The sequence below is a fragment of the Siphateles boraxobius genome, unplaced genomic scaffold (assembly GCF_051911475.1).
Source record: "Siphateles boraxobius isolate OS27281-9 unplaced genomic scaffold, OSU_SipBor_1 41, whole genome shotgun sequence".
NCBI lineage: Eukaryota > Metazoa > Chordata > Actinopteri > Cypriniformes > Leuciscidae > Siphateles > Siphateles boraxobius.
The window spans coordinates 2,295,001-2,308,097 of record NW_027509042.1 but is presented as its reverse complement, the minus strand read 5'-3'; the positions used below and the strand labels follow the sequence as shown (position 1 = coordinate 2,308,097).

The window sequence follows — 13,097 nt, the reverse complement described above, 5'->3', positions numbered from 1 at the left end:
TCTTGTGAAATGGAGCGTCGGTCATTTAGGAGTGCAATGTTTCACCTTTTACCCTTTGCATGTCATAACTGGTTTGTTTTGTTTGGACAAGCTTTGGGTGAATGGAAACTCTCCCTGGCTCTTTTATTGTTTAATATTTTGTTTTCTGTAATTAATGACTATTTGTATGTTCTTACTATTTGTATCGTTAAGATTTAATAAAGATTTTTAAAAAAATTAAAGTATGATGACATTATTAAGAACCCGTCTAAAGAACACAAACAGATTTTTATTTGTCTATAAAAACAAAGTAGTTTATGTTTCAACAATGTGTTTTTAAGCTTTGATAATGCAGCTGGTAAACAGCGCCCTCTAGCGGCTGGTAAAGAGTATGATCATCAGTTTCCTAGTGGCCTGGCCTGTTGGTTTTACTGCTGGTCAGGCCGCAGGCAGGAGACTTTATATTTCCACATATCATAAAACACATACTCGATTAAATGAGATTCTAAAATATGTCGCCGCCATCTTGCCTCGACGAAAGTGACTGAAACGGACCAGACTTCGTGAACAAGACTTCCCAACTCGTAAATACCCAGGAGGACTTGAACGCACCAAATGATCACCAACTATTTTACTGGTAAACTGAGAAATGTGCAGGTCGCTTTCTGCCTTATCATTCACATACTCTTTCCATTACAGACATATCATACATACATAGTCATGATAACTCCCTTTTTTAGAGGTAGAGATGTTTTTTCTGGCATTGAATTTCCAGATTATTTACTTATCAGTTCATTTTATTTGTCAATTTCCCCCAAACACTATACGTTTTAAACATTTGACTGTACAAACATTCACATAAAATGACAAATGTTAATAAATATCTGGAGATTACACAATTTATTTACAATACAACGTTTTTGACACTTTTCACTTCACAGGGCTTTTAATTTGACATTTATTGAATACACTGACAAATCATTTTGTATTTGACAAGTAGGCCTATGTATGCATTCCTATAATAATCACCTCTACTTCATCCCACCCTGATTTCCTGCGAAAAGACAAAAACAACAGAAGAAAAGTTCTTCAACAACAGTCAAAAATGTATTAGATATGGTCCATTTTGACTTCATGTTGACATGAATTCTCTTGTACTATACTTGCATGTTTGCAGATGTTGATTGTGATCATTTGTTTACTGTGCTGCATCAAACATTTTCTTCCTTCCTTCCATTCCAGACATGGCCTCCACATTTTTCCTCCAGTCACTGACCTCCACTGTCTTTTCCTACAAAGAGACAAACAAATGCATCACAGAATTGGGTGAAAATAAAGGTCTGAGTAACGCTGAACTCTTCCATTTCAGCCCAGATGGACATCATGGACCCACAGCTCACCTTCTCTGTGTCTTCCTTCTTGACGGACTTGAGGTTTGCTCTCAGATCCATGGACACCTTGTGTTTGGAGCCCAGCAGAGAGCGCAGGATGGCGTCAGCGGAGACTCGGACTCTTCTCAGGGGGGGGCGCTTAAATTTGCCCCTCAGGTCCAGGACTTTGATGTTCAGATCTTTGATCTGCAACAGGTTTGTTTACATGTTTCATAATAGGCCTACGCAAGTTTCTATTGAGCAGGATCCTGTATGAGTCTGATGTTCTGTTCTTACGTAACGCTACATTCTTAAGCCGGGAACACACAACATGGCTGTCAGCCCGATTATAAATGTAATTTGGTCCTGATGACTGATCTGGTCTGTTCAAGTTGGGATCAGTCGGTGTTTACAGTTGGTGTTAAAGTCGTTTATATCAATTCGTTATTGGCAGCATTTATTTTATCACCAATAAGGGCATTTGCAATGCATAATTCATTAGCACTTTCTGTTTTACACATAATTGTCTGTTTTAGTTTTAATATTTAATTTTTTATTTAAATTTGTGTATGGTTGGGATTCATCTTGGAACTGTTTGGCTAGGTTCTTAGTTTGGATTTAAAAAAAGTAATAAATAAATAAGCAAAAAATTCTATAGAGAAAATGAATAGGTAAAAAAATTCAAGAACCAACGTTTAGGGCCCTATGATTTCCGTGATGCTGAAAACTCAAAGGTCTACACGGCAACCCGCCAAAATAAAAGTTTGTTTTAACTTGAAGAAATTGTGACAGAAATATATTACTATTGTACTGTAGAATATAGCTACATCTCAATGTAACAATAATACCAGCTCTAATAATAATAATAACAAATTATTAATATAACTTTATTTTTAAGGAATGATCATATGCACTTTGTTTGACCAAAAAATGTTTAATTTCATATGATTAAAAAAAAAATTATTGTTTTATGCCTTCATTTGATTGCCAGAAAAAATATAAATACACAACACAGAATTTCTGAAGAAAAAACCAAACATTTTATAGGGCCCTATTATTGTAGAGCCCTAAAAAAGTTGTTTTTATGAATTCAATTAATTAGATCTGCTTTTTGATTATTAAAAGTTAATTAAAATGGAATCCAGTTCACAGAATTTGGTAAAAATAAAACGGAATTTCAGAAAAAAACTAAAACGTCATAGGGGCCTAAAAATGTAGTTTTTGTTAAACTTTTAATAAATTGTTGTTAAATTGTATGTTTCAATCAATTAACGAAGTTTCAGTTCATAATTTCAATTAATTAGACACGCTTTTTGATTACTTTTATTTAATGTAACCATTAAAATGGAGTCTAAAAAAAACTGAATCAAGAAAAATTTTAACAGAAAAAATGGAATTTGAAAAACAAATAAAAGGGAATTTTGGAAAAAATAAAACTGGTTTCACAAGGCCCTAAATGTTGCTGAAATAGTGTGTGCTCACTGTTGTGCTCAATTAAATCATCAAATTTTGATTTAGTGAATATGTCAGTCAGCAATTTTGCTTTTAACACGGGATGACAAATTATAATTAATCCTGGAAACTGCCATGTCTGGTTAGGGGACTTTTCATTTTCCTAGCATTGTTGACTGAGTTACTGAAGCCTACATCCAGTAAAAGGCTAACAGTTACTTTACTTCTCTTGTGTTGTGAAGCACTTTAGCCTCAATGTCATAGCGCTCCTCGTCCACCACATCAACTTTAGCGTGTAGTTCCCGACACAGCTCCTTATAGAGAGAACAAATAGTTTTTACAGGACTGCCACTGATTTTGTAAGTAAATCTTCTAGAAGTATGGCAGTACAATGGTTCGGTGATTGTTTCAATGGTAAAATCATGGTTTTATGTACGTTATACTGCATATACAGCATGCTATTGTTTAATTATGATATTTATATATCTCATGGTGCTTAAATAGCACGTTTTGGAATTCTATAGCATTCAAGAACATATTTTATAGTGGTCATTTTTCTATAGGCTTATAATACCAGTATAGTTGTATTGTGGACATACCTGAAGCTCAGCGAAAGACATTTCTCTAGTGTGTAGCGGAGGAGCTTTCTCAGCCAGATATCTCTCCTTCTCTGCCTCTTTATCTACCAGCTCCTGCTCTAAGTCATCCTTTGCTTTAGCTACCATAAGACTCTGACAAACACATAGACATGCTCTTTAAAATGTTATATATATATTAGGAGAAAATCAATTAAAATAATGCACTGTCTTTTTTTAGCAAACAGCCAAAAATGTGTCATTTTTTGCACAGGGAAACTCTAGTTACATTTTTCCTCATAAAATGCAAAACCACAAGTTGTGAAGCTACAACAATTGCAGGAAAATTATTCTGCAATGCAAATTTACCTTTAGCATCAGCTTGCGAGATGCAGAGATCTTGGACTTTTTCTGTCAAATTTGAAATGAGCATTGGTTATATATAGCACTCATTATATATGCGTCACTCCATATTGAATACTATCATTCATGATATCATGTGTTATTGTTGCAGTAAATTAGTTAGATAACGTATTGAAAAAGTGGCATTTAACTCTTACCTCTTGTCTGCAAAGGAATAAAAACACACAGTTAGATCATAAATATCTTAATCCTCATTTATAACAAAGCTAAAAGGCATACAGTGCTGTCCAAAAGTCTAAGACCCCAATGAAAATGCTTCGGTAACACTTTACAATAAGGATTCCTTTGTTAACAACATGAACTAACAACAAACAATATACTTTTACAGCATTTATCAATCTTAGTTAATGTTAATCTCAACATTTACTAATACGCTTTCAAAATCAAGTTACATCTGTTAACATTAGCTATTTTATCAATATGACTATTTTTTATTAAATAAGTAAATATTGTAGAAATATATTTATATTTCTAATGAGACCTTGTTTGTAATTGTTACCAATGCTTCTATTTACATTCCTTTTGAAGTTACCAATTATATTATCACCATAATTTGAGTGAAAAGTATGACATGTCCATCTAATGCTTTATTAACCGCATATCTTGAGCTGACATATTCTGTGTGAAATGACTAGAAAAATTGTATCAGTGTTACTAGTTTGCTTATTTAATTAGTGACCTAGAATCTTAAATATGCTTTGTTGATTTCACATCAGATTTTCAGTCTGGTCTCAGACTTTGAACTGTATGGTATTCACGCACTCCTAATCATCCTTCATTAAAACTGAGGCCTTAAGTTAAAACAACACAGCCTCTAAATCCAAGAATAGAGCTCTTTTGTGTAGGGTGTCGTAAGTCGTCTAAGATGACGAACAACAGAAAGCAGAGACACAATATACTCACTCGGGCATCTTTACAATGGCGATTCAACCTAGGAGATAAAAATAAAGGCATTTGTTTGCAAAGGGCAGGACCATTGTGAGGCTCTTCAAGGCTCAAGTATCAGATTCAGACGTGCTAATCAGACCATGTTATCTCCAGCAACAGGAATCTCATGTATTTGACTCTGGAAATCATCGCCGTTCTTATGATGTATATATATCATTTCATTTGTCGAGCATCTAAGTGCCGCTTTTTAAAATGGATGAACTGACACTAATTGATTGATGTGAAATTGTGCAATAGCGTCTGTTCGGCGTCTGTTAACCACTTCAAAGTCCTGACAGTGGCCGCGCTCACAGATGAAGTGGGCCTCTGGGAAAAGAGGTGTTGGCAGACGCCTATCGTGGTGTGGTTATATGGGCATGGTAACTATGCCACACAGATAACAATCCCAGCTTTCTCCAGCCCATATCCACTTGCAATGCACCATAAATAGACTCGCTTCAGAGGCTTTAACCCGGCCCAAGTTTCCGCTCACTGATGTTCTCGTCGTTGTCAAATTGGTGCACTCGAAAAAAAACAAAAGACGTTAAATGTTGCAATAGAACAAAAAAGAGCATGTCATCATTTATCCGGAATTGGTTTCCTTTTGCCAAACACCAAAGGTGGTTTTGGTTTTAATACCATTATGCAATATAATTTGAGGTTTTATGCATCTCTATATTGAAAAGCCAAAAGTAAATTTTAATTAAAATATCTGAGAGATAAGATCGAAGTGATCGGGGAGACATGGAAAGATTATAAATCATTATCCATTATAAAACACATGTGTAAGTAAATTATTAAACGCAACATTTCTTATGCAGGATTAATATTCAGGCCCGTAGAGATCGACGTCTCCCTAAAAATGTTGATCAATATGTGTTTTTCAATGACCGGTTTTTAAATCCTTTACATTTGTTGATGGTAATCTTGACTATGCCTGGAAATATTAAGGGCGACAAAAAAGTTGATTTTCCAAGGTTTATTCTTGACATATATTAAAGTTAACATTCCTTAACATGGAAGCAAAGTGAATAAACTTACCTTGCAGCTCAGATGGGCAGAGAAATGTTCTTCAAAGTGATGCTCTAGAACAATGCCTCTCTTTTTTAAGACACCCTCTTATTGTTCATCCTCGGGCTGTTACTGGGTGATATTATTAGCACACACACACACACATAAAGCTTTTATCCAGCACTTGTGGACTCTGTTGTTGATAGCCGTACACGGCTCTTATCAGACAGCTGTGGTTCCTCACGATGCTTCGGGCCTGTCTTACAACCTAATTTAGCTTACTATAAAGAATAAAAAACAATCTAATTAAAATAAAATGTCCATCTTTTTAATGTGTCCTCAATAAGATCTCAACTGTTTCTCCTTGACTGTATTGTGAGAGGAGCAAATTAAATGGAGACTTTTGCTTAAGTCTGATGCTTTTCAGATGTTTCTTATGAGAAAAAAGTCTGTAAACTTTACTTCATGGGTGTCAGTTCTTGCCTTTCTTTCAACGTTTTTGCATTTATATGCACTGCAAAAAAAAGATGTTCTTTTTAAGGTTTTCCAGCACAAATATCTACACGTTAAAAATCAAAATTTACTTGAGAAGCAAAATTACTGAAGACATTAAGTCTTGTTTTCTGAACAATTTATCAAAATTAAATGTTGTACTAAAAAAAAAACTGCCAAAGGAGTAAGAAAAAGAAACTTAATTTAAACTTAAACAAGTATATATATATATATATTTATTTATTTATTTATTTATTTGATATTTATACTAGGAAATAATTTTAAGCACATTAAGTCTGGTGCTTCTCAGATGTTTCGCATGAAAAGAAGCCTTTAGTAAAATAATTGCATTGGTTTTTGAAAGATATCTAAAAAAATATCTCAGACTGGCAAAGAAACCAAAGTCTGCCGTCCAAACAGACATTTCTTATCCAATTCTTCTAATATCAAATGATCTGCTATTAATATTACTTTTATAGCTCCACACTTCTTACTGTGTGATGACCATTGACTCATTTATGTGTGTTTATCTGGAGTTGTATAGAAGAAACATCTGAAAGTAAGTCGATACTTCAATGAAACAACTGATAATTGAATTAAGCTTTAAAAGAGCCACTGCTAGCATTGAAGTTGCAGAAGATGTACGTTATCTCTCATAAGTATGTTTATCAATAACAAATTGTATAGGGATGTATAGGGATACTTCATGGGCATCAGTTTTTTCCTTTCGTATAATAATTTGTCGCATTAACATATGAAGGGATGATATGTTTGTGAGATGTTAGTTTATTCTGACAGATACAGATTGCTTTATGTTTCCTCCATCGGTCAATGCTCTGTGTTTGACCCAAAGTCTGATTAAAATATGAACTGTAGACAACATTAATCTCTGTAAGAAAATGACAGGAATGTGAAGTTGCCCATACGTTGGCTTAGCTAAACATAGAGCGGTTAGACAGCTGATACTGCCACTCTGACCTATAAAAGCTATTTTGATGTCAAGAGATAAAAAATGCATCCAGACATTGGAGAACAATGCTTTTATCTGAGATTAGGTTTTGCTAGCTTTCACCAGGTGTGCACATAGTATATTATATACTTATATTATATATATTATATAGCACATAGCACATATATACGGCTTTCATATATCAGGTCTTGTTGAAGTCTTACAGCTGTACTTTCAAAATAAGTGTCTTGCCATACACTTCAATTCTAAGTGATAATCAGCCCATTATAATCAATCACAGAATTTGTGTTCTCGCTTGTTTTTGTCTCTGTTACCATGTTTCTAAACTCTCTCTGGTGGCAGAAAACATGCTCAATTGTGTTTGTGTGGATGAAGCTTTGCTTTTTCTCAATCTTCATGTCGATCATCATTTCCAGAACCCGCTTTGTAAGATAAAAAACAATAGTGTAATATGATACAGATGGTGTTGTTGTCTACACAGATCTGCATTATTACTCAGTGAAGGGAGCTCTTGAAGGGTCAGTCAGCGGTTAACACCTGTCCTGTTTACCGGCACCATGATCTCGGTTGGATTTGTGTCTTGGCTGATGTGGAAACCCGGATTATAGATGCTGCATGTCAATCGCGTTTAGAGCCGCTGTTGATATTGAATGCTGGCGAGGATTTTGCAGCAATAAATATGTGCTTGTCTCCTTTTTATCTTTGCTGGTTCTTATTTTTTTGCGCTAGTAAGGCTAGTTGTTATGCTTTTTTTAGAGTGGGTTTCTTTATAAGTCAATTTTTGTAATGGCAAAAATATCGAAGCATTGTCTTTATTGAACATATTTCACTTTGAATACCTTTTTTGAAATATGAAATACTATTTAATGTAAATGTATGTATATATATGTATATCAATGTGTGTGTATATATATATATATATATATATATATATATATATATATATATATACATAGACGTAAAAGTAGATCTTCAACAGTTACAGTACTGTACTAATTACTCTCTCTAAAAAGTATTGTATTACTTATTACAATTACTTAATAAATCCCATATCAACCCCGACCAGTTGAACAATACAAGGATACAACTGCTCTTTTAATACTTTCAAATAAAAATATAAAATTGCATACATTATTCTTGAAGTGACCAAAGTGTGTACAGCCATAAGGTAACATTAAAAACACATTTTTAACATTAGATTTTAAATTTTGATGTTAAATACACTATTGTTTTATATACAGTTTTGTAGTCTATGCAGTATTTAATGTAATTACACCAGAAGTAACTGTAATTAAATTACTGAAATATTAAGAGTAATCCCTGACTACTTTTTCAAGGGAAAAGTAATTAAATTACATGCAGTAATTACACATTTTAATAATCCAATTATGTAATTATTTTTATAAAAACATCAAAGTATAATAAAAATTTTTTTTAAATATCTATAAAATTTACAATATTTATACAAAGTATTGCTCAAAATTATATAAAATATTAATGTGTTTATTTAACCCCACGAGCTACACAAATATATTAGTTTAAAGGACGTAATTGACAAAATATATACATTTTGAATTAAGCAATATTAATATTAAGAATTAAGTTGTTTGGAAGCAACATGCAAAACTAATGTGGGACAAAATAAACCTTTGTCTCAAAATCTAATTTTTACTGCCATATAGACCTTCCCTGTGTGACAACTAGCCCCGGTCCCCCCTACTGTAGCGAAATCTTCCACGTGGGTCTTTTTAAAAAATATTCAGAGCTCCAGACAGCCAATTATCACCTGCTCTTTATAAACTGTTAAGAACTGTTAAGAAAACCACAAGAAAGACTCACACTAGACTTACTGTGTGTAGAGAGTGAAGGAACTTTTAGTCCTGCTCGGCTGTACTGTTTTTCAAACAAAAATATACTTTCAATTCATCATGCCACAAAAATTAAAAATAGTTTTCTGTGTTGCAACCATAATAAGATGTGGCGCCCTCTGGTGATTTTTCTTTTTCTTTTACAGAGTTTTCTACTTCCTCAGTGAGCAATAGTGTTTGTGTCTAATAAAAGTCCTTCACTCCAGAATGGGAACTTCACAGGCAATGCTTTCACATTCAAAGCAATATCAACAACTGTTTTGATTAACATATCTTTCTGATGAATTTTTTAACTGAACTGCTAAAAGATGGCTTTTTTTTACACAAAATAATATGTGAATGCTTAAAAAAACAATAAACCCTCAACATATTGAGTTTGTGTGACAAAAATGTAGCATATACTACATTATTTGAAATGTTTATTAATATGTAATGCTTCACATACTATTTCTAAAATATAATAGTAGGCACTACAGTATATACTGGTCAGTACACTAGTTTACCATTCGTAGCATGCTTGTGTTTTTTTTGGTGGGAATGTCCTTCTGTGGATGTTTTTTCCCCCGACAGCTGCTCTGAGACCAGTTTTGTTTATTCATTTCCATTGTTTAATTCTGAATTAGTCTCTAGATGAAAGCATAACAATCTCTCTGATGGTCTTATCCAGTCAGTCGGTGGTCTGCTGTCTTTGTGGCATCGTCTCATTAGATCAGGCCCGTGACAGGCTCAGAGACATAAACACGCTTTGTTCCTCATCACACTTGTGTTTTTCATGTGTGTATGATGTCATGGAGAAAACAAGCGAATCATCCGAGTATTCAATGCTTTCTGTGTCCCGCTTTCTGTTTACAAACTTCATGTTTGGTCAAATTATAATTACATTCATGCATTCTTAGTTATTATATTTTTCAAAGGCATAATGCATGGCATAGCCCAGTCAGAGAATTGCTTTAACTATAAAAAAAATATATATACATAAATCCAAGTACATGGAAAAACAACCCAGTTTTATTATAGCAAAAATGTCAGTTGATACAGTCTTGGATTTCACATGAAACCCCGTTTATTGGATTTAGTACATACTGAGCACCGAAATGTGCACTTATGTGTGTATAACATTTATTAGACGTGTTTGTAGGTGTTTAAGTGACTAGTTTGACCTCCTGGGTTCACCGATGTCAGCTGTATTTCTATTGAGCGTGAGCCAGAGCACCAGCTCCCTGTCCAAACCCAAAGCCCTTCGGTCCAAAGTTCTTAGCATAGCACCCTATATAAAAATAAATATTATTCAAATAATTAATGTTATAGATATTAAGTGTTATATTAAATATAAATGTTATAATAAATAATAGATATCAACTGTATGCATGATGTTTGATACTGACCTTTACAGTAAATCTCTCCATCTTTATCTGCTACAGTAGTGGATTCCAGACTCTTTCCACACTTTGCGCATCTGAAGCAGCTCTTATGCCAAGACTAAAGGAGGACACACTTAATAAATACGCTTGGTTTCAATTTGGTTTATTTTTTTCCAAATAATTTCTTTTCTGTTTTGTTGTGCTGGGCGGCTCTAATTAAAACATCAAGCATGTTTTGGATTGACAAATTTTGTCAGTTTGCATTGCAGCATTATTTGAGGGCAGGTCAGGACATGGTATTCTGTTTGAATTGGATTTTTATTGTAGTCGATAATAAGACTATTTTAGCATCCAAGCCAAAACAATCAAGACTTTTTTCCAAATTAATTCATCACATCAAGGAAATCTCCCAGATGAAGTTTCGGTTGACTAGTTTGTTAAGGCGTTTGTCCCAGGGCAAAATGACTGTATCTCGGCAAGTCAGGTCAAGAAAAACGAACTCACATTTCCTCCTCCAACCACCTTCTCTGCCGCGTACACGGCGTTTCCACAGCGAGGACACACATCCGAACCGCCGAGCTTCTGCGCGAACTTTGACGGGTTGGGGTTGTTGGTCGGATGATGATGGGATGTTTGACTGTGAGACAAATACACACCAGGTACTTTAATGCACATTGGTAAAGACACAAATAGGGTGCTACTTTCATTGAAACATTCTTCCTAACCCAGCCGGTTTGATTCCCAGAGCTTCACCCGTGTCCATGCTGAGAGTTCCCGCTCCTCCACCAAAGCCATACCCTTTTGGGCCGTATTTCTTGCCGTAGCAGGACTTGCAGTAGATCTCATCCTGATGCACAGCTACTGTTGTACTGTCCAGATTCTTTTTGCACACCACTGCGGTAAACACAGAACATGCATGTTCGAGACAAATTGCAATAGACTGTTTTTTCTGAGGATAATGTTGCATTTTTAATAGCAAAATAATCCACAGCGCAGCGGTTTATCACAAATTTTCCCTGATCTTTAGACATATAAGAGCTCATTGTACTATAAAGACATACTATACTGTAAGTTTCAGAACTCAAAACATCCTTGTCAGTCCAAAAACAGCTTTTATTTAAACCAAGCTGCCAAAATGACTTGATTGGATGTTTATTTTCAACTATGTGAATGTCGAGCATCTCAAGTCCAATTTATTTGTGTATCGCTTTTCATTTAGCAGATTAGAGCTGGGCGATAATAAACTGAGTTTACGTTTTGCAACGATACAAGCAATCAAGCAGTTGAGATTTGCTAAATAGTATAAATCGCCCGACACAAGTATACTGTTTGAATGTGAGGGATGCACAAATAAAAGGGGGATACATAGTAAGCATATAGTATGTAAGAGCTATAAAATCGATGTGTATAGCAAAGCTCAGTTTGAACATTTGATATTTAACATTGAATTTGATAAATGTTTGAGTTTATACTGAGATATCTGACTTTTGAGCACAAATCTGTGCACAGTTTGAGTGACAGTTGAGATCTAATCTGATACTCTTGAGCAGGGGTGTCCAATCCTGCTCCTAATCCCAATCAAACACACCTGAACCAGGTAATCATGTTCAATGTTCAATTTATTTATAGAGCACATAATAATACAACAGAAGTTGACCACAGTGCTGTACATAGGACAAGATAACAATCATAAAATCACAATTCAATTCTAAAACATTACCACAGACACCTCACAATCTAAGCGGCGTCAATAATAACCTTACACCACTAGCACAGCAATCATGAATGGTCAAACGCCAAAGTGAAAAAATACGTTTTTAAATGTTGTTTAAACTCAGTAAGTGAGGAGCATTCCCTAATATATATATATCGAGGCAATGCCATGTAGTGCTTTAAAAACAAATAAAAGTATCTTAAAATTAATCCTATAGACAACCGGCAACCAATGTAGTTCTCTTAATATAGGGGTAATATGTTCATTTTTTCGAGCGCCTGTCAAGAGTCTAGCGGCCGCATTTTGTATTAGTTGTAATCCGTTTAAGCTTTTGTGTTGAACACCATAGTACAATGCATTACCATAGTCCAATCTTGAAAAAATAAACGCATGCACTATCTTTTCCAGGTCCTTCCGTGTTACAAAGGGCTTAATTTTAGCAACTAATCTTAGCTGGAAGAAATTCATTTTAACTATTTGATTTATCTGTTCTTCAAATTTCAATGCACTATCGCAAATTATACCTACGTTTTTTACTTGATGCATCAGATAAGGGGATAATGTACCCAATTAAATTTTAGATGTATCTGCAGATTCAGAAGGGCCAAATAAAATCAGTTCTGTTTTTAATCATTTATACACAAAAAAATTGCAGACATCCACCTTTTAATCTCTCCAAGACATTCTTCCAGTCTATCAACAGCAGCAGGAACAGTTGGTTTTAAGGGTAGGTACAACTGGGTGTCGACCGCATAACAGTGAAACGAAACCCCGTATTTGCTCATAATCATACTAGAGACTTCCAGGCAGGTGTGTTACTGTTAAGGCAAGTAGTGAAAACAACGTATACCAAAATGTATTTAAAATACGTTTATTTCATACTATAAGTATACTACAAATCTATTAACATATTTACTGACATATCGCTTGAGACTTACTGATATTAATATTATAA

General features: G+C 34.4%; 2 protein-coding genes across 3 annotated transcripts in view; both read right to left on the bottom strand.

The window, feature by feature from the left end:
- Positions 1-862: 862 nt before the first annotated feature.
- tnni1b (troponin I type 1b (skeletal, slow)) lies at positions 863-5,895 on the bottom strand. 2 transcript variants are annotated; one of them, XM_077197762.1, is made up of 8 exons: positions 5,768-5,895; positions 4,690-4,730; positions 3,746-3,781; positions 3,401-3,532; positions 3,026-3,115; positions 1,380-1,556; positions 1,143-1,270; positions 863-1,033 (listed from the first exon to the last, which is right to left on the bottom strand). In XM_077197762.1, the coding sequence occupies exons 3-7, from the start codon at positions 3,752-3,754 to the stop codon at positions 1,178-1,180; spliced, it is 501 nt and encodes a 166-aa protein (XP_077053877.1). In that variant the 5' UTR covers positions 3,755-3,781; positions 4,690-4,730; positions 5,768-5,895; the 3' UTR covers positions 863-1,033; positions 1,143-1,177. The 2 variants fall into 2 exon arrangements, with proteins under 2 accessions (XP_077053877.1, XP_077053876.1); XM_077197761.1 differs by having other exon boundaries at positions 1,147-1,270; positions 5,768-5,888.
- A 4,158-nt stretch (positions 5,896-10,053) lies between these two features.
- The window catches only part of csrp1b (cysteine and glycine-rich protein 1b), a 6,758-nt gene continuing 3,714 nt past the window's right edge, over positions 10,054-13,097 (bottom strand). The window contains exons 3-6 of the mRNA XM_077197760.1: positions 11,154-11,322; positions 10,933-11,065; positions 10,453-10,546; positions 10,054-10,334 (exon numbers count right to left, since the gene is read on the bottom strand). Coding sequence (XP_077053875.1) covers positions 10,258-10,334; positions 10,453-10,546; positions 10,933-11,065; positions 11,154-11,322 — 473 coding nt within the window. The 3' untranslated portion in view covers positions 10,054-10,257. The remainder of the gene's footprint in view (positions 10,335-10,452; positions 10,547-10,932; positions 11,066-11,153; positions 11,323-13,097) is intronic.